The sequence below is a fragment of the Calliopsis andreniformis genome, unplaced genomic scaffold (genome assembly GCF_051401765.1).
Source record: "Calliopsis andreniformis isolate RMS-2024a unplaced genomic scaffold, iyCalAndr_principal scaffold0022, whole genome shotgun sequence".
NCBI classification, from domain to species: domain Eukaryota; kingdom Metazoa; phylum Arthropoda; class Insecta; order Hymenoptera; family Andrenidae; genus Calliopsis; species Calliopsis andreniformis.
Genome location: NW_027480432.1, coordinates 10,431,545 through 10,453,993, shown reverse-complemented (window position 1 = coordinate 10,453,993; position 22,449 = coordinate 10,431,545). Strand labels below are relative to the sequence as shown.

The following is a 22,449-nucleotide window of genomic DNA, read 5'->3' as shown; positions in this document are numbered from 1 at the left end:
AAAACCAAATATTTTTCCCTTAACGTTTTTCTTTCCAACAATAATATCGATTCTTAGCGTTATCTTGTCGATAACGACCAGGATTTTTCTATCTCTTAAATGGCAGTAGAGATGGCACGTCACACAAAGAACGCATGGTACACACATAGCCTTGGTTGCTGGCTACCGCGATTACAATCGATCAAAGCAGTTCAATGCTCGTGCATTCCCGCGGAACTTTCGTTGCGACGAACAGTGCTTCTCTCTTTTCTCTGAATATGGCGATGTGTGTGTATGGAAATTACCAATGACATCACGTCGTCGACGTGGACAAGTATGCAAAATAATGCAAATAATGTACCAAAAGTAGTCGCCATCCCTTCTGCCTCTATCTATAGAACGGCTGGAACTGTGGTGTAGCGGTTCAAAACGGCATTTAAAGACAAGAAAAAGAGCCGCAAGTTCTTCGTCACCTTAGAACCCGCCCGACCTCGCTTCCTTCGAGGAAAGTTCGTTAATTTTGGAGCAGATGGAAATTTCACTTTGCTTTCGTTTAGATAACCGTCTCGCCCGTGTCGTGAGTCACGTATGTTTTGCCTCGTAAATCGGAACCGTTTGAAACGCCTTGATTAGAGGTTAGATTAAAATTCATTTAAAGCTGGGTGGTAGTGTCAACACAGTTATCCTGAATCCTCTATAATCTCGTGACTCTAATAAAGTGTAGCCATTTTTTAATATCTCGTTTGAAAATATATTGTTTGGATATTGATTACTGGTCGTCACATCAGGTAAGAATTGGGACAACCGAAGTAAATAATTCTTTGCTGGTTCATATATTAGAAACTATTAACTTCTTTTGCTATTTCAGTTACTTGCTTTTTTTGTAAGCGATTAAAGTCGATTATTTAGGCTGGAAATTGTTGTTTTTCTTCAAACTACGATTCTTATAGTTATTACTATTTTTTGCAAATCGTCCACTGGATTGCAGATGTCTTTTCTTTTATTTATGAATAAACAAAAACTTTTTACTGCGGTCGACCTAGTACTTATCTAGTGTGATGACCAGTAATCGATGTTATACTACAAGAGGTTTCAGAGATAGTGAATAACTCCGCTATTTTTGTTTTACTTTTTTAGAAAATGCATTTTTCATTAAACCTGAAATTTACATTTAAATCTACTGAAAAAGATTAGACGTCTCATTTAGTAATTATCTATGAAAAACAATTCTAAAAACATGTTCATTTCGGTTGCTTCAGGATGGTGTCCCGCTTTAATGCGAAAAATAAATGTATTATTTGAATAAAGGTTATTCTTTGAACGTTTTTATCTTCAATGCATATTTATGATCAGTATATTCCCTGCAATAGACATAATATTTATAGATATTAATATGTGCAACACAATTTTGAATTATTATTAATTCATAGAAATTCGATGACCGCTTGTAGCTAACATGCGACCAAGTAGTTCACTATTATACAATTTATTATACAACTGCGATATTACTATTGAATACTGTTTTAGCTGAGTTATTTAATGCTTTATCGCGTTGCACAAACCTGATTCAATTGTACAGAATATATTGTTTCTTATCGGTAGTTCTACGTCAAACACTATCAAATCAGTGATATTGACACTTCTATCGATTTTCAAGATAACTATGTGATATATTTCTGGTTTCCAATTATTTGTTTAATGATATTAACAGAAATCAATATCACAAACTTGAATAGTTTTTATATTAAAGTTTTCTTACGATTAATTGGAAAAAATTCTTTGAAACTTATTACATAATTTAGTTAAACAATGTTTTAACTTATTACATTGCTAGCTAGGTTATAAGTATTTGCTCTTATGATATAACTAATTTAAAAAGTTTACAATATTCGATAAAGCATTTATTCTCAACAACTCTTTAAATATTTGTCCTTATAATAGTTCAATTGCTTAATTACCTACAAATTTTCTGATTTACGTAGACCCATCCCACAATTAATAAGAAACAACTGCATTTTATTTGCCCCTCATTCATTTTCCAGAAAGTCACCAACATTTTGAGAAGCAACAGTGAACCATACTGATTTACATAAATATCTACACATGCTTTTATATTTTTAACAATTTCTATCACACCTTTCAAATTTGAACTCTTGAAGAAGATTTCTTCAATATTCCAGTTGTATTTGACATCGAATAAAAAGGACTTAATAATTTCATTTAAAATTTTGTTAATTTCAACACACACGTACTTCAACAGATTCTTTCTACTTTAAGGTGATTTATAAACAAAATTTAACGTACGGTATCGGTCTGCCTGTTTCAAACTTCGGAAAAACATTTTATCTACACTGACTTAATACAACTTTCATTATTATTATTATCACGACTAGATCGTAATACGAACTTCTATAATACAATCAGTCTTTCTTTCTTTTTTGCAGATAAATCAGATCAAAGATGCAGACGACACTGTCCTTGTTAACATTATTCCTAGTCCTTGTGAATTACCCAGGACGGACCAATGGGCTGTGCAACCTAATAAATGGTACCGAAGCCCGCTGTTATGAGCTCGAAGACGTGAAGTACATCGAGACCTATGACCTTGAATCTTTGAAGGCTTCGGTGATGGAGCGTGACCTCCTCCCAGGCTTGTTCAACAACCTCAGCAGCCTTCGACATTTGGACCTCTCAGGAGGCAACCTGGAACGAATAAAGCCGGGTAGTCTCCACAACTTGGTCAATCTTCGGAGTTTAAATCTCGCCGAAAACCATATCAGTTTTCTAGACTTGGGTTCCATAGATGGCTTGAATCACTTACACAGTTTGAACCTTCGCAAGAACAACATCCGTCACTTGCCGCCAATCCTAGTCCGTTTGAAAGTTTTAAAGCACCTTGATATTCAAGGCAATCCATTAGAGTGCAACTGCGCTACGCTTAAAGTCAGAGATTTAATCGTTAAGAAGGGTGTAAAGATCACGAAGAAGATTTCTTGTGCTGGGCCAAACAATATAAAAGGGACTTCGTTATTCAAACCAGACGCCACGGTTATCTGTAATTTGGAAGAACAAGATCGTGAGATGCAAAGGGACCAAGGTTATGATACACTGAATAACGAGTATGGATCTGGAGATGACATTTTAAGTAAATTGGATGAGGAAAAGGAGGAAGACTTTGTGGACGAAAAGAACACACAAGAGGAAGAAAACAAGGAGGAAGAGAAAGCCGAAACACCGTTTCCGCAACCTGTGGAAACCTCTACGACTTCGATTACGGAAGCAACAAAGGTCAACGCTACGTCCCAGGAAAGTACGACTGTTACCGAAGGATTAATAAATTCGACTGAGGTTACCGACTCCCTGGAAAAAGCGATCGATAAGGATGAAGAGTTCTTCCTTGACTCTGATGAGAAAAAAGAGCAAACATCCACAATGACAGCGGTGCAAAAGAAGAAGGAATTTAAAGATGCATTGTTTTACCCAGTAGAAGGTTCGGGAGACGAAGAAGGATCTGGAGAAGGTTCTGGGACGATATATGGTAACTGGAAAAAGATTGGTGAAGTGGAGGAGGACAATGAAAAAGAAGATGAGACGCCATCTATCGCTGATAGGATCCTCGGTACACTTTTCAACACATTCTGGAGCACTACTGAGCCTGCAGAAACAAAGAAGGACCTGGACTTGGAAGAAGAACAGTTCATCGATGCATCTGCCGGCAAGGAAGCTGAAGAAAAACCCATTGTACCAAAGAAAGTGAACTTAGACGAGGCGGTACCAAGCACCACCGAAATGACAAAAGATACAACCCTGGTTTCGACTAATGCTGTTGAATTGGTTGACAGCGAACTCAGTGATATGTCAAAGGTGGGTAAAGTGAAAGCAGAAGAAGCGAGTGTAAATGGTGAATTGACTGAAGTGTCTCCAACAAAACAATCGAAGAAAGGAATGGGTTCCTACGTTGTTCTTGCTGCTCTACTAGCAATTTTGGCAACGTTGATAGGGTTTGCAGCCTACAAGGGCGATTTTTGCCGAAAGAAGAGGAAACGTGGCGATGTTGAAAACGGAACCGAGTTGAAAGATATGCAGAAAGCCTTGTTGGATACAGGAAATTCGACGCAACCTAAAATAGCTTCGAATGGAACCGTGGAAAATGCTCCTTTAGTTGAAGACGCTGTCGATCACGAAGGAAGGAAAACACTTAACGATCGTCAAAGCGCGATAGACTTATCCAAATCTCCAAACGGTACTGCCGATCGCGTAGATCCAGTGAAGCCACCTAGAAGGACAGCTACCCCACCAGATGATCGACGAATCAGTGGTTCAATTGAACCCGATGCGAGTTCTGTGAAAGACGGTTCATTGTCTGCAAGGAGAAGCTTCGTGGATCCTACAGTCAGCAATGGTCCAACGGATCAGTCAGAAATCAACGGGCCTCCCTTAAGTCCTGGTGCTCAAAGAGTAAAAATCACTTTGCAAGAGAACCCCGATAGCGTACCAAGGACGCCTATACTCATTACGAGAACAATGGCTGGTGAGAATCTAGTCAAGACGGCATGAAATAAATCCACAGGGAAGTTGATGGACAAACAACACTAATGTGCCGATCTGCTGTAACAATTGAAGACAACGCGAACACGATAAGAAGATTTAAGAATCGTGGAGGAGAGATCAGCGTGATCGTGTGTTCAAATTAAAAATGGGTTCATAGTGTCCCCAATGTTCCTAGGCTCATGTGTTGTGGCCCTTCGTCACGACGGACGTTCACGATGAAAATGTTGAATGAATTTTGAGTTTGTATACTTGAATATGAAATGGAACTGACGGGGGACGTGAGACGAGCGGTACCGTGAAATGAATTTGTACATATCTGCAGATAATATATTATACATTGTATGTGTGCAGTGATTTCTCGCCGTGAGCTCGTGATATGGCAGCTGTGGCGAACCTAGGCCTGTAGAAATGGTGGCTCAGTGGCCACACCTGACTATTGCGTTTATTTCACTGCCTTCATTTGTAGCTCATGGCAAGACGTGGAGGCTCTCCCCACTTTTACCTAAAGCAGGGTTTCTTAACGGAGGCCATGTGACTTCTTAGAGATCTCGATTCCAAAATTTCAAGACCACATGAAGAAAAGGAAGATAGGGGCAAGAAAAAGAAATGGAAATAGGAAAAAGAAAAGGGGACCATAGAAGTGATCGATGTTCGAAGAAGAGTCACAAATTGAGGAAAGGTTGAGAAACCCTGGCCTAAAGTGATGATGGTGGGGCAACCGCTAGAAAATGACAGTGTTATAGTCAGTCTCCGAAAGATAGTGACTTAAGCGAAGCTCACTCAAGTGGTGTGCTGTGCGATACCTTTGTGGGTACAAACTGCAGAATGTGTTGTTTGTTATTTGGTTCGCGATTGTATTTTATTTGGTCATATTTACTTTCTTAGTTCCCATAGGACGTGCAAGTCTCTCGTTTGGACAGCACTACTCTAGGGTTCCAAAGAACGAGTACTGTTTCTGGGCGTTTGACTTGTTACCGATACACTCATTGTCAGAGTCGTGAAAGACTTGAACCTCTGCTATTTTTATGAAGTCACTATATTTCCCAGAGACACTATAACATGGTTGGCATCAGAGATGGGGATGTCAGAAATATCGCAAACGTTATTACTTTAATTTCAACTACTGGGCCAGTTTGAGTTACGCAGCGCTACTACAGCATGTAGTCAGTATTGTCAGATGTTGAAACAAAATGTCTTCCAGTGATGTCATAGAGTAAAAAAGTGGGAATACTGCATGGTATTTTACTGAAATGCCTGCGGTACCTTCACTGTTCTACTCTTAGGCATCACTGGAAGACATTTTGTCCCGACATACAGAAACACTGCATGCAGTGGCTGATTTCTGTGGTGGTAGCGCGTTTTAGCTTGTAGATGGCGTATCAAACGCTAATCGTGCCAACATGACGGTCCAATCGTTCGTTCTGAATGCAATTTGAAATGACATAGACAGCAACGAGCTTACAGCGAGAAAATATAGTGTACATACGTCTTCCGTTACTTCTACAAGATTAATGGATGAACAATATTTGATACATTTTATATGCGTATATGAAATATTAGCACACTAGTCAGTCTCCTTAAGGATCTTCCTTCTCATGCTCTTTGATAGAATTTACTTCAGGTTCCATTACGATCCTCTTCACATGAAATATGTCGTTGACTATAATTCAGAGATAATTCTAACACCGTTATAATAATAAAATCTTCGTAATGTTAGAATTTTTAGTTAAACGATTCATGTACATACTTTAATATTATAGTGATTAATAAATATTTCATTTTGTGGTTGTTACATATACGTATGTTCTAGGAATGGAAAGAGAAAGTAATTCGAATTTTATTAGTAGAACTTACCATGTAGTAATTAAACAATTGGAATTATATAAATAATTTAATAATTGAGTTTGTAATTGTATGTTTATTGTGTAAATTACTGTAATGAGCATTCCAAATCAGTCATCATGCCTAATATAATTATTGCCATTATGTGAATAACCTTATCTCACATTACGTTGTAGTATCGTATCATATAGACAATGAAAGTGAATAAGCTCATAGTAAAATGTTTGAAAGACCTCAGACAATTACTGTTATTATATCTGAATATCTTTTTAACAATAAGATTCGATTAGCCTTATCACAATTTTAGCTGTAAAACACCAAATTGTCTGTATCTGTGTTCATATGACGTAATAGCAATTAATCTGTAATAAATTCTGTAATTTATCACAATATTTCCGAGTTATTTGACATACTTACATTGACACATATCTGAAAATTCTATGATAAGAAATATTTTCGAAACAAATGTCATGGATGTTAAGATTAAACGTTATTAGAGTATACATATATTGACAAATATCAAAAGTATCGGAAATATTTTTAAACTTTAACGCACAAAACCTAAACGAACGATTTCATAATCGTTCACGTACGAACAAATGAGAAATGAAAGAAATAGAAAATACTTAAAGTTTATTGTTGATAAGTATTCCCATTACTTTCATTGCGTTGGTTTCTTAATACCAAATTTCTATGTTTCTGTAAACCAAATGCGTGGAATATTAAAGCATTTATAATTAAAATGTTAAGATAGCGCAGATCCCCTTGTAAAAGATTTCCTCCCAAAGAAACTATGCTCGTTTTTATATAAATATAAATATATATATCAACGATTGCAACACAGATTATATATTAAAAATGTAAATACTTTACACAAGCAATCAGCTTAATCAGATACGAGGAGAATTATCTCCTTGATACTGTGATTAGCACTGAAACGCCGAAAGGGGGTGATCTTCAATCTTTCGTGATATCATCGACACGTCATCGTGTGTCGCCATTTTGCTTTGTTCCCTAGATAAGTTGTCCGTGCAGCGTTTACAAGTTACACATGTTGTTACGAATAAGTTTCGTTTATGGATAAGTATGATAGCGAGAAAATATAGTTAACGGAATCGTATAAATATATTTTTCAAATGTTTATAAATTTAACAATGGATCCGAAATAAAATATTAATATTTATCAGTTACCCTGACGACTATTTATGGATTTCCATTACAATCTTCATAAGTCAGAATATTAGTCTTAATGCTATAAATAATCGTTACTGTCTTGTGAAAGCGTAAATGCGATTTTACAGCAAGAAAAGTTTGAGATAAGGGACGCTGTAGTGAAGTAATCATCGTACTAAATTATATTATCGAACATAGAAAGTAGAGAGAAAGATATTTTCTTATATATTTCAAGGCTCAATGGGATCTTCCATTTAATGTGGGAGACACTGCTCTTCAAGCAGTTCATTATAACATCACAGAATACTCAAAATAGCCCATAAATAATCCGGATAAATAAAATATAATTTTTCGTTATATCTTTTTAGTTGTACAAAATATGAACAAATATTTCAAATAAATATCATTTGTTTCTAAAACCTATTCTTTATACAACAATTAGAGTTTGCCTTTATCACATGCAGACCTCCTTGATGGTTCCAGTGGAATCTCTCTAATTCACACAAAAATTCCATAATGTCTTAAAACAAAAAATCGCGTCTTCTCTAAATAATAACAATAACGTTTCATGTAGTATTTTTTATTATATTTTGATATAGAATTTATTTCAAGATCATATCGTAAAGTGTTTTGGCTTTTCTAGTACTTATCAAACAAAATATTGATAAGAAAAGTATACTGTTCTATTAAGAAAGATTGAGTTGATCTTAAAAACAGTAAAAACAAAAAAGTGAAAATTATTCAAGTACTAACAGATGCAAAGACTCCTTCTAATATTTCTTCTAATATTAGATATAAAACTTTACCTTATACAGTAAATCTTGTTCATTCAAACGTGTCGAAGAATAAGACTGTTTGGATAATTGAATAGTTTCGATAATAGAGGTCCACTTGCATTTTTTCTACCTGTTCTTGTTCTCTGTGATAATTAAGGTGTCGATGTTTGGAAAATTGAAGTTAATTATTTCAACGAAAAATATTTATGTACACATATAGTTCTTGAAGGCAAGAAAGTCAGTGTGTTTCCATCTTGACCATATGTCATATGACAAATTATTGAAAAGAAAAAGGGTAGTGTTAAGTCTTGAAATCGTATACATATGTGATATTCTCAAGTGGATGAAGAGGCTATCATCTAGCTATAACTATACATAAACTATATAAACTAGTTATCATCGCTTCATCGAGAGAATATAATTATATCTAAAAGTCAGAGAATATAAATATATCATTGTCAAAGAAATAACAATGTATTGTACTATCACTCACATAATTGGACTGCAGTTCTCCTATGGATTTCTTTTGACTTTATTGAGTGACTTTTTCATTATAATTTTAATCATTTACATAAACAATTGTCCACGTTTCTGAAATTGGTCATTTCATATGCAAAACCCTAATGTAATATATAAGCTCATGATTATGCCTAATGTTTGTTTGACAACGTTAATTTCTGTTCAAGAGAATTAGGTTTATATTTCTTGGGAACCTTATTGCAATTTCCTACGCCGTATATGCTACAGTAAATGATACGTTGATACGATCAAATAACTACTCACGGGGTGGAGTTGACTTTAATCGTTCCCCAGTTGGCGTGAAATTACTATAATTTAATGGTTTGTCGAGTTATAACCTTCCCTACAGCTTTCCAGTAATTTCAAAATAACATAGTTAATATAATTGGAAATTTTGATAATTGACTAAGAAATATTTCCCTAAAATCTTGAAAAAAATGCTCCACACAAAAGTACAGTTAGTACTTTTGTAACTGCTGAAGTTACAAGCTGAAGTACTGAGTAACTTCTGAACACGTTTCGAATAATAAAAACATCTCTCATGGTAAGTAAATATAAAAGACAAGGATTATTTTGAAAAAGAAATTAGAATGCAATATTACATAGAAAAGAAATAAATAATGCAGCGTAATATTTAATGCAATGTCATATTTCAAAAATATCATGTGTCAAGGTAACATTTGAAGCATTTCAATAATTTTCAATGATTCCTAGAAAACAGCCAACGAAACCCAGAAATAGTTTCACTATTACGCAACTTTCCATTATAAAAATTGATTAAACATATAGGAATCATAAAAACCAGCTAAAAGTGTTCGTACAACAAATGCTGCCACCATATGACAGTGTTGCGACTGACTCCTCTTACAGAGTCGATGAATGAAATGATGAGTGATCATAGATTAGTAATTAAATGCTAAAAAGTACCAAAATATGACAACACTCTGACGAGCTTCACGATGAGAGTTAAGCCATGGCTAGTTATGATTCTTGTTCCGTCGTGGACACTCTGTAACCACTTTTAGGCTCCCTCCGCAATTCCCTGATGATCATTGACCGATTCATTGATTGAAAGTCCGAGTCTTCGTCATCGGTCGAGTGTCCATCATAAACCGTACGCCTTCGCCTCTTCTTTCTGGCACTCGGCGTCTGTGGCCTCGGTCGAACTCTGTCGCTTCCGACATCCAGACACTCGCTCACAACACGTTGCCTCGCGATTCTACGCGCTGTGTATGACCTTGAATTCTTCTGGCTCGCATTCAGCGACAGATCACCCGCGATGTTACCGGTTGAGTTGTTCCTTTCCCTTCGATTTCGCCCTTGTCGACGCTCTTCCCGCCTGGCCAAGTCGTCCTCGCTGTGAATCTTCTTCCGCAGTCTCCGTGTTCTTCTCTGCTTGGTCCTCAAGTTATCGGCGGAGCCCATGACGCGGACAGAAGATGCATCTACTGATATTTCGTCCAAATTGTCCAGGGAGTGAGTTAGCCTCGGCATTTGCACAGCTTCCTCGTAACTTGGAGGTCCGATTAGCTCGAGAGGATGGATCCTTGGCTCTGGCGCTCGTTCCGCGGGCTCTTCTTGCACGACTTGCTGCCTGCTGAATTAATGGGGATGATAAGTATTTGTTTAGAAATATAGTACAGTAGAAGTGTTCTAGTAGTAGAAATAGAAAGTAGAAGCATTGTAAGAGAAGATGTCTTTGGAAGTAAAAAGGTATTGAAGAGATCATTTTATAGAAAATTGATCGACTTATCGAATTTCTGAATTCTTAAAATTAATTTGGATTCTGAATTTATGTCTTAGATAAAGTAAATTTCTGGGTTACCTAACATAAGTAATATTGTAAACTGTAAATGTCAATAGCATTATAAAATTGTTGTTACAAATTTGCAGTTCACTAATATACAAATGATACTAATGTTGACCTATTTCACTGCTCTTTATTTTACTCTTTATCCTACGGAAACGAGATATAAAACAGACCTACCATCTGATGGTAATCCTTATGAAATGGATTATTGTATTGACTACGGAAAATCTAGGGATCGTTTGATTTGATTGTCGATATTAATAAAATTAAGAAATATTTAGAAATAATTAGAACTAGTGTTAAAAGCTGGAAGTGTTTTGTATTTCTTGCCCCTATATGCGGATTTAAACTTAGAAATATTTGTAAAGAGGTGAGAGGTCCTCGAATTCTCAACTCAAAGATTTTCTAAATTCTAAAATTTACATTTCTTCTGCGTAAAACATTCTGAAAAAATCATTCATTGCAATATACACTTTTAAGATCGATATTTAAAGGTCTCTGTCGAAACAATTTTTGCAGAAGTAGTGTTTAAAGAACCCACCCTTAGGTTTCTGTTCAATAGATTCCTAGACTTAGTCATAGACCCTGTATGAGGTACTTACTTGCTAATTATAAGAAGTTAGAATATACAAGAAAATGTACAATATCAGAAATTTCTTTTGTGAGTTCCTGCAAAGTTATCAATAAGGGAGTAAAATTCTTTTTACAGCTAATTTATGTTTTGGAACACTGTTACTTTCATTTTAATATTAAAACAGGATTTAAAACCATAAAACTTTCATAAATCTTCGTGGGAAGTAGTTGAAAATAATATAATACAATTATCTAATAAACGAAGTAGTAGAATATAATGTTCAGTGTGCAAAGTTTGATTGTTAATTGATTAATTGATTGCATATATGTGCCCATAATTATGAAAGTGGTCTAAGTCGTATATTTCTTGTGTTGGGATATTGAAAGGATTACATTTGAATAAATTAGAAAATATTTCTATATTATGTAACATTAGAATTTGGAATTTTATTAATCTTGATTAATGAAAATTTATTATGAATGTGAAATTTTGTTTGAATTTCATACGAAAATGTTTTTAAAGTTTGAATTAACTTAGACTACTTTCATAATTATGGGCACATATACAATGAAACCTTGATATAATACAATCTTAATTTGTCATCCTCTGTTAAGAACTGATTTACGTATTTATTGGTTGTAGTAATAAAAGACGTAAGAAGTGATAATATAGCAGAAAGAAAATCAAATTTGCTGTAATATGTAATTGTGTTTTGGTATTTACAATTTCATCATCATCAAGGTTTTATCGTAGATTTGGTACCATATCAATGATGCTCCAATGTCAAGACTTGAATGTCTTGAAAGATTCAATTAAAATATTCACAGTATTGATAAATATTGGAATTATACTGAAATATTTTCTAATTTAATATAAGTATATAACAGAATAACAGAAGTTGAAGTGATAAGGAATCTAACACAATGACACCTATTTTCCTTTAGCTAAACTGTTAAAATTTTCCAACAATTATTTTGAAATTATTTTCTGACTTTTATTAAACTGTATTTGTCTTTCGATTTTCTAGAACACAAGCTAAAAAATTTAGCCTATGAAAGAGAGTCCTTGTATATTTTCTTGTATTTCTAATATACGACGAGACATTCACGTAAATGGAAACAAGAAATTGTTTATAACTTCCAAAATATTAATTTTCCGACTCATGCTTATTTGGACTTTTCTGCTCCATTTGGCGACTGCTGACTACCCTAGAAGTTATGACCCATATTTTCTTTCCACATTCTATAAAAAATCATCATTCCTACCTTCTCTGTCTCAACAGTCTCAATGACTCCAGTTGTTGTCTTTGTTCGATGACTCTTCTTTTGACTTTCATCATGTGTCGAATGGAGATGAAGCTTCCGAATAGAACAATGACTGTAAGAATACAAATCATCACGAAGCTCCAGGTCCGATCTCTGTTCTGATATAAAGGTCCATTCCACTCGTCGAAGCAAGCGCTTTCCCATGAGTAACCAGACACGTTTATAGGGCTCTGGCAGATCAAGCTCGTCTCCAACGTTTTGCCAGGTGAACTGGTTAAAAAGTTGAACATGACAAACAAATTCTTACAGTCACAGTGCCACGGATTGTCCTCTAGTTTTACGATGTTTAGCTCTGGATTGTTCCGAAAAACGCTTGGATCTGTCAATTCTGTGAGACGGTTGCCTAAAATCGGTACATTAAAGATTCTTTAATGACGAATTGCTTGCTGGTAACATTTAGGGAATGTGAACGAATAAATATGTAACATATTCTCTTATTAAACAGATACCGCAATATAGAGGCTTTTTGGTATTGTTTAAATACTAAAGTATGTATTCAATAATTCCTGAATAATTATACGTATATAGATAATGTATTTCTGTGTGATAGTTTTGGAAATTCTTATCTGCAAAATGTAGGTTGATTTGTTATAGAGTTTTCTTAGTGTAGACTCAGGTGTTTCTGTCAATGAACTTATAACGAGCAACGCATTTCAAAATTTAATTCTTATATTTTTCACTGATGTTTCTCTAGTCAGAAATATAGGTGAAGGTGTATGGTAGCGTAATAGTCATTTGTTTTAAATGATTTCGACAATTAATAAGTCTAACTTGTTCATAGCAAAGAAATATCTACCTACAACTAACTTATGGATTAGGACTGATTTTTAATGTTATAGTTTTGGCTATTTATTTAGTTATACGTATTTATTTTATCTAATATTGTTCTAGCTTAAATCATACAGGGTGTTCCACAACATGTATCAGAAGTTTCAAGGGATAATTCTACACGCTAAAGTAAGTAAGAATGACAAAAATGCGTTTGAGGCTTCATTTCAGAGTTATTAATTATTGCAAAAGTATCTTAAATTCGCATGAAATGTGTTTGACTTGGAATTTATCCTACTACGGATGTGCATTAGCTGGGTCAGACAGCCAAGTCAGTAGAAGAAGTCCCTTGTCAGACAAATTTCTCTCAAATTTTAGGCATTTCTCAGTAATTAATAACTCAAAAACGAAACTTGAAATGCAATTTTGTTATTCTTGATTTTCGTCTTATTTTAAGATGTAGAATCATACCTTTTCTGACATCCCTTGTGGAACAGTCTGTACAGCTTAATCTCTATCACGAGCTTCATGTTGAAATTGGTGGTAGGCAATTTGCCGACTCTCAGGCGAATTTTGCCAACTTTTATTGCTGTTTTTCATCTTATTTTGACGTATAGGATCAGTCATTAAATTTGTCTATAATATAAAAAATTCAAGTCTATATTTTCGATATATTTTTTCATACAGAATCACTATCCTCTTGCGTGTTGTCTGTACCAGTGTTGTGACACCCTGAATATCACATTTCCCAAAAGAAAAGTGCCCACAAAAAGTTCCTAAGCCATAAACTAAGTCCAAACCAGAAATCTGAATATAAAATTCGTACCTGACAAATCGATTCTTATAAGCTGTGGAAAATAAAGAAGCGTGTCGTTTTTCAACTCCACTAGTCTATTCCTTCTTAGGTCAAAGTTCCTCAGCGTCATGGATTTCAGTCCGAATGGTAGCTTCTCCAATTGGTTATCGCTCAAAGTGATGCTTTTTATTTTCTGCATACCTCCTAGACTCTTCTGACTCATGTCGCTAATGATATTAGCGGAAAGGTCTAAAGTAGCCACGGTTGTTGCCAGATTTGGGAATTCATGCAACATGTTGTAAGATAGGTTGATGAACTTTATCTGTACGTTCTCATGAAAAGCCAGTGGATGAACCTCCTCGAGACTGTTCGCAGATAGATCTAGCACCTGAAGGTTTATCAAGCCTTCGAAGGTGCTGGAGTTCACGTTCTCTACATTGTTCGCGTTTAGGTATAAAAATCCCAGTTCCCTGTTTTTAGCGAAAATTCGATCGGGCAGCAGGCGAATTGTGTTACGACTCAGTCGAGCGTGAGTCAGGGATGGGAATCCGTGGAGACCAGGTCTGTCTAGGTTACATTTTGACACGTCGAGTTTCTTCAGTTTTGAGTGTGTCAGCGTGGAGTGTCTGAAAAGTTGAATTCTGTTTTAGTTTTTATTTGAGTCATCCTTATTATTAGTTTGCTACGAATTCATGACTCGATGCAAACGAGTTTATTGGGGAATAGAAACTAGTGTTCTGAAGCCAATTAGATAATTTTCGCTTTGTAATAAACAGAAAACATTGTAGTTATGTCGTTAGCTGAGTGAACTTGAAATAGGTACTTATTTAATAATAAATTTTCATGAAAGCATAAGATGTCTTAGTTAACTTTATCTCACAAATATATTTTTGTTATTTTTTATTTATATAAATTAATCTTTATTTAAATCGATGACAATTACCATTAAATCTTAAAAAAATTTCCCATAGAATAATCGTTGTAGTTTCATTTAATTTTAATTTATTTATGGACTATAGTCCACTATACGTTTTTACATGCTTGATGTGTGCTTTATAAACAGTGCACAAATATAATACGATATAGTATTGATCTATGACTGATTAAGCTTTTTTTCACAATAAAACTACCAGAATAGTTAAAATGACTGGAATTACTTCTTATACATATTTTATTCTTTACAGACATAATTTTTTCTTTGTCAAAAACTATATGAACAAACGTTATTTCAGTGAATTATATTCTTTTTCAAAATCTTATATTTTTGGTACATCATACATACAAGTATATACACATGTTAAAAATACATGGACGTCAACCTCGGTAGTTTTAATGTTAAACATAATATGATCTTTAAATATTGATAATATTAGAGGAGCTTTAACTGATGCACTGGATGTATTCTTATTATCGTATTGCACTTGTTCTAAATCTTTAACATTGATTTCCTTTTTAATAAAACAATGATGCTTTTCTAATTAACACATGTGACATAATATAACGATATATTAAAGAATTAAGTATATACTATTTCTCTCTAATAATAGAACTCAATCACGTTTCAATTTGCAACAGAAAGATATAGATATTTGTCAAAAATTTGTTGAAATAAAATATGTATATTAGTTTGCATATTATTAAATTGATACACCTATCAATTTCAGATCTACATACTTAAAACAGTTGCCTAAACCAAGCACATTTGTTAAAGAAATTTACAAATTTATTAGCAGCCTTTCTAGTTTCCCAGTAATGCAAAAATAAAACTAATATTTGAATTCTTGTCCCAGAAGTTCCCTTTTACACTAAAGCATACGTAAGTTTTATTATTTGTATTCCTTTAAGTTTTTATAATAATATTTATTAACATATCATAAATAAAGTGATCAGTATGAGAATGACTACAATGATATGACTTACTGGACATTAAAATGTCTAGTAAAAATCTTTAAAAGGAAAGATTTGATAAATGTTGTTCAAAATCGTAAGTAAAGTACTTTTATACCTACATGACATTTTAGAGAAACAATTTATATTTAGAGTTTTGTTTGAACATTTACTTACCTTGTGCTATAAACTAACGTGGGATTATTGGCCAGATGAAGTTCCTCAAGTTCAGGAAATCCGCTGAAAGTATCGGGACTTAAATAATTCAGAAGGCAGTCGGACATATCGAGCCATCGTAGTTTGGGTCCCCATGCTTTCTGAATGTATTTCAAAGGGTTTCCTACCAACCTTAGCGTAGTTAACTTTGGCAAACCATCCAGAGATGTATTACTAACTTCTCGTATTTCTGTAAACAAAATTATGTTTTATAAATAATTTTTAAGACAACTAGGTTCCCCTTATAGAAATTTATTAAGGCCAATAGATATAATCTTATCTTAAAAACAATTTGCTATTTCAAAACGTGCAGAAGAACCTCGATCGTTGCAGGAGAATGGTGTCTAAAAGCAAATTTCAAGGTTCAATTAACCAATATGATTAACTAAATTCAATTGACCAAGACAACTTAATATTATTTTCTATTTTCTTTGTTTTAATCGTAAAACAGTCGTGTCAGGATCGAGGTTCCATTTAATACTTCTTACTGCTCAATTTCATTATTATCTTTTTTAACGCGTATGTAACAACTATTTCTCACAGTACATGAAAGAATTTGAATTTCTTTAGCTGTAATATTCGCTAAAAGTAGTAAAGAATGTTGTTTGAAAAGCATTCGTTTTATCGAAATGGATTTCAACAAAATATCAGCATACCGCAATGATTAGCATCCAAAGCTTCAAGGCTGGAACTTATTAAACCTTCTAAAGTGGGTAATGGATTTCTGGATACATACAAAACTGTCAGGGATGGTAGTTGCCTTATAGAATTAATATCAGCCACTTCGTGTATCTTGTTGCCACTTAAGTCCAACTTCTGCAAGTTCTTCAAGGAACTAATGTCGTCGGGCAATGAACTCAATATATTTCTCGCTAAGTTCAGGTACTGCAGCTCTATCAGTCGATTAATATCACTAGAGATATTTGTTAACAGATTATTCGATAAATTTAATTGCTCCACCTAAAATGTGATTGAAAAAGAATGTGAGGAAACATTTTTCTTCAATGACCTCACTGTATGATCGCAGCGTGACGCCTTGGAATTAGACATAGAGATATATATTCTTTATTTAATTTACAATTAGCTAATACTGAATGAAAAATCAATTTTTAGGTGCCTAAGTTGATGTGAATCTTAAATCACAAACTAATGCAAAATAATGTTCCTTTCTTTACCCTTTATTTTCGCAACTTGAAGCTACAAAAGAGTATGTTGCAATATTCAGCATTCCTGATTTATCTATTGCAGGTACCTTGTCTTTCCTTATTAGTACATTCATATAAGTGACTCAGACACGTTTCCAATAATCGTCGCGATAAAGCATAGAAAGAGGAGTTATCAATTAATTTCAAGCTTTTTTAAACTCTCAAGATTGCCACGCTGTTCACCACAACTCTCACTATTCACTCATCAGAGAAATTCACTCACCACAGTGGATATATTCTGAGGGAACACCTCTAAGCCCTGCTTCACGCACATCACAGACCTTGGCTGCTGGCTGAGGTGGCATAGGCATCTCGAAGGGCAAATACCTTCACACTGCACGATCGAGAATATTCCTAAACACACGGCTATCATGAGAAGCAAACCGTAGGGCGTCATCATCCGTTCCTTCATGTTCTCTGTTATCAAACACGATCACGTTGCGTTCCATGGAAATCACATTTTTGCAGGTTGACTTCGAGAAGGCTTCTGCACAGGTGAAGTTCAACAAAAGCACGGTGGTTTTTCCTTCGTTAGTATTTGGTTACTCATTTCCATCAGTTCCTCGAAATAAAAGCTACGGTAGATCGATGAGTGGCTCGACAGTGCTTGGAACTGTCCTGAAAACTACTGAGTACTTATCTTTGATAAGTAACGTGGGATATGCCGCATGATATCTCTGTAAGATAACTCGAACGCGACAAGTGCTGAGAGCATTATTCCCTTTCTACAGATGAAAAAATTGGATAGAAAAATTGGGTAGATAGACGCTGAGGAGGCACCTGCAGGCTGCTTAAAATGTACAGATGTCACTGTGAACTAATTTTCGACATGCCCTGCATTTGATTAGTTAATGACCTGTATTTGTGTAGTGACTAACTGTATAGAAGTGAAATTTGCGAGAAATATAAAGAGAACATGTGTCATGTTCACGTTGGATTTAGTTTCTGTTTGTTACAAGACCAAAATTAGTTCCTCCTTAAAAACTAAATATTTACATATTTAAGTTTTACACAGACCTGAAGTTAATATAATTTGAAGTAATGTTCCAAATTTTTTAAAATAATTGAAGAGATACAAGTGTATTGTGATAAAGTATATATATTTTTCAATAACTACTTCAATCAGCTCTGCCTTTGTGGTAGAAGTAGATCCCTTGATGAAAATGAAGATAAAAAATTTCATGTTATCTGCAATTGGTAAGGTCATAAACACTGATCCAATTCCTCTCTAAGTACTCAGTTTTATATATTTTTAGAATAAACATTTTTTATTTCCTTCTTATAAGCTTGTTGCCATATTCACTGTATTTTGAAATTATTTATAGTAAGCGAGTTTTTATTATTTTACAATGTTACCCACATCTTTGATAAGAACAAACTGTGCTATCAGTACATGAGTTGACTTCACGAACGTCGGGATAACAAGTCGTTGGTGAACTGAGAGTCTATATCAAAAAAGCATTATAATTTCATAAATACAGTTACTTAAACAGGTAAGTTTAAGTGTCTTGTTAACTGGACAAGTGTCTAATGACAAAACTGTCGTGGCTACTACTTTTACTCTGTAGCTGCGGTTACCTATTGCACTAACATTAAGTGCCACCTAATTCTCCTGGAAGGGCCATATATATAAGTTACTAAACTCAAAGACAGTGTTTCTAACGAAGTAACTTATATTTAATGTAGAATGCTTTGTGACATATTAATTACAGCGTGATTATTCTCTATCCTTCACGATTGAGTCGAGAATATTCATAATTCTCACTAATTTGAGAATATCTACCTAAAACCATTTTGACTACTGCATTCTGCCTAAACTTGCTTCCTCAGTTTACTAAATCTATGAAGCTTTGTTGTTTCCTAACTGGCAACTGATTAGTTAGTCTTGCTTGCAATTACTAATCAATTGGTGGATTAGAGGTCATTGCCAGCTCCCATCAATTTTTCCAGATCGTTTTTTATGGTAAAAAAGTGTGATTACCTGTCCTGAGAGAGATACTGTTCAGGCCTGAAGAACTCAAGAATATTTCAAAGATTACCGACGTATTTCTTAGGTGATCATAGATCTACCACCGAGCAGCTACCACTACCAAGTGATAAAACGAGGATGAATTATCTCTGAACTGTAAAAGAAATCATTGAGGTGGGTCCAAAAGACTTCACTTGACTTCTTGGGTGCAAATAACTGTATTCTGGACTTGATCTCAAGGAAGTAAACCACGATTGAGTTTTCAGAACAGAATTTAACTCTAATACCAACAGGAAATTAGTTATCTGTATTAGTCACCTTTTCTCTAGGTGACATACATATGTTGCGCTGAATGTCGATATGACTTTATTTTTCTGAAAATGATGAATATTCAGTTATATCAGTGATGCAGCAAATAAGTGACATATCGTCTTCTGGGGTTAGCGCTCTAACCTTTTCAGGACAAAAAGATTTCAGACCGTCTATTCTTCAATTTCCTTCACTGAAATTTGTTTCATACTTAAAGAATATACTATTCAGAAAGTAGATGTTCTGTAATTGCTTCAGAAACAGTGCCAACGATTGGCTCGAACAAAAATGGTAACAAAAGGGAACAGTGATCAATTCTGAATGGTTTTAATAATTTAAAAGGAAGGTAATAATAAAACATGTTTGGGAAGGAACGTACATGTTTATCTCTCAGCAAAACGTGAATTGAAATTTGAATGGGCAGTCTCGTGGAAAATACAAGACATTAGATAAATACCTCAAGTATTCGAAAAGCCGATATTGAGTCGGCCATCTCCTCGGTCTAAGTCTCTCTTGGCTGACCCATGCGGATATTTTTCCCTTTCCCCGACCACTGTCACCGTATTACAACCTCTTTTTATCCGTTTCCTCAATCCGACAGCCGCGTCTAAGATCTTCCCAGGGATGGGACAACCGCAGCTCAGAATTACATAGATACCAATGTGCGTTGACTAACTAGATTTCTTTCATTTAACCAAGAGAAATGTAATTAAAGAGAGTATAAGCTCCTGAATATGAACTAATAGGGAGACAAAAGTATTTGGATGAGGGAATTTTCGAATAACAGAATCTTTCAAATATTAAATTTCATTTATTCAAATAGGAATCTGCAAAACTGACAATTTTTTAAATATGTGCGGATTTTGCATCCCTTTGGTTGTTAAATTATAACTTCCTCAATACAAATGTTTTTTTAGAGTCTTTCTTTTTGTGCTACAAGCCATCGATGTCCTCTTTCAAGTGTCTCAAATGCTTCGAGTAAGAAGCCACGCTTTTACCATCACTTTCCTTTCATTTATTTTATTTTACTTATATATTACTTGTAACAAAAAAGACAAGGAGTTGAGAAGAAATGCTTTTTGAATATAGAGCGTTCACATACTAGAGTACTAGAAGAGTTATACTGATGTCGCAGTGATCATCTTTGGTGGAGTGAAATCCTTGATATTTGCATCCATCTTTAAGACCCTAGAAACTCAATTGAAAATCATTTCGTTGAAAGACATTTCGTCGAATAGATATTTTTTTGAAGACTTAAGCTAAACCTAATTCAGGACTAATCCAGACCTAGACTTAGACCTAGGTTAGACTTAAACCTAAACCGAAACCAGAACCTAAATAATATGCAAAAATAAACATAAGCCTAAACCTAAATTTAAACTTAAACCTAAATCTAAATCCGAACCTAAACTTAAACCTAAATCTAGACTTAAATCCAAACAACCAAATATGAACTCGACGTACTATCTTTTCCACAAAATGTCCACTTAATGAAGTGTCTACTCAACGAACTATTATACAAAGTGTTCATTTGGCCATAGATACATAAGTATCCAGGATGTCCCTTTTCAATCCATCTTTCTTACAACAATCAAGCTTCTATCACAAATGCATGAAAAGTCTCACTAGTATCTTCATTTAAAACATCGCATGCCACGAGGTTAAATTTACAATTTGCTTTCATAGATAGTATTCCCTTCGTCACGATTTATCTTGCTTGATTCAATCGAGGAGATAAAAGTTCACCTGCATCTGATCGCCGCGCAGCGAAAGGTGATAAAGGCTCCTCCCCTCATCCAGACGGATTTAAAAAGGCCTTATCCGCGCAGGACTGTGTCTCTCTCTTTTTCACACGTCCGGTTGGTCCAATGGGAATGATAGGTCACACCCTCTAGAGGGTGCGAGTGGTTTAGCCAGCGCCGGCGCTTAGCCCACGGCTTATCCAGTAGGGACAAGGACACGCTGCATCTACCTGTTGATATTAAACCAACCCCTTCGTCGAGATTTTACAAATCCGGAGTTCCACGTTAGGTGTTTGATCACGCCCTCAGAGGCTGAGAGCTCTGCAAATTTTTGTGCCCTTTTCTGGTAGCATCTCGCAAAAGATACGAGTAGCAAAGAATAAAGGAATGAATTTTTGTTTCCACTCGAAGGAAGTAGTGTTTGAGGTGTCTGATTGGATATTAGTGTCCAATCCTTTGTTCAATTTTTCAATTTTTCAGTTCTTTAGCGTTTGATGCTAGTCTGAATGTTTCTTGGATCGTTTTCTACCTATTTGTAATTTTTAATCCTGCTAACGCCTATTCTTGTCTTCAGGAAAATAGGAAGGAGCTACTACCAATCTCTGTCTCTAATTTCTTGATATTAGGTACATTAAAATTTCACTGTCTGTATATATGACGACACACTGGTAATACAGATTATTTCTTATGACATAAGAATATGATATTAAGGATAACCTAAGCTAAGGTTAATCCTGCTGGTATATTGAAGTTTGACTTAAAATATTTCTCATTCACTTGTGTGTGAAACATTAAATATTTTTAAAGATTCTTGGAAACAAAACTTACAGATTAACAAAAAATGAAGTTGAAATTTACGAAAATGTTCTTACTAATTAAATATTTGTAAATACAGGTATAAAAATGGTTATAGGCCTAATAGACTCGAGCAGAATAGCAAAGTTAACATTCGTACCGTTAACTCTAAAACAGATGAAATAACATAAAAGGTAATGTAATAAGTGTAAA

At 34.6% G+C, this 22,449-nt stretch overlaps 2 protein-coding genes across 3 annotated transcripts in view; one reads left to right on the top strand and one right to left on the bottom strand.

Moving 5' to 3' along the window:
- The window catches only part of Wdp (Leucine rich repeat protein windpipe), a 44,267-nt gene extending 39,201 nt beyond the window's left edge, over positions 1 to 5,066 (top strand). For both annotated transcript variants that reach the window (XM_076391260.1, XM_076391258.1), the window contains one exon: positions 2,424 to 5,066. In XM_076391260.1, the coding sequence (XP_076247375.1) occupies positions 2,440 to 4,536 (2,097 nt within the window). In that variant the 5' untranslated portion in view covers positions 2,424 to 2,439 and the 3' untranslated portion in view covers positions 4,537 to 5,066. The remainder of the gene's footprint in view (positions 1 to 2,423) is intronic.
- A 4,755-nt stretch (positions 5,067 to 9,821) lies between these two features.
- On the bottom strand, positions 9,822 to 20,877 carry LOC143186684 (uncharacterized). Its single transcript, XM_076390392.1, has 8 exons — positions 20,824 to 20,877; positions 18,782 to 18,866; positions 17,645 to 17,844; positions 16,873 to 17,176; positions 16,178 to 16,406; positions 14,144 to 14,739; positions 12,490 to 12,892; positions 9,822 to 10,434 (listed from the first exon to the last, which is right to left on the bottom strand). The coding sequence occupies exons 1-8, from the start codon at positions 20,875 to 20,877 to the stop codon at positions 9,822 to 9,824; spliced, it is 2,484 nt and encodes an 827-aa protein (XP_076246507.1).
- Positions 20,878 to 22,449: the final 1,572 nt, after the last annotated feature.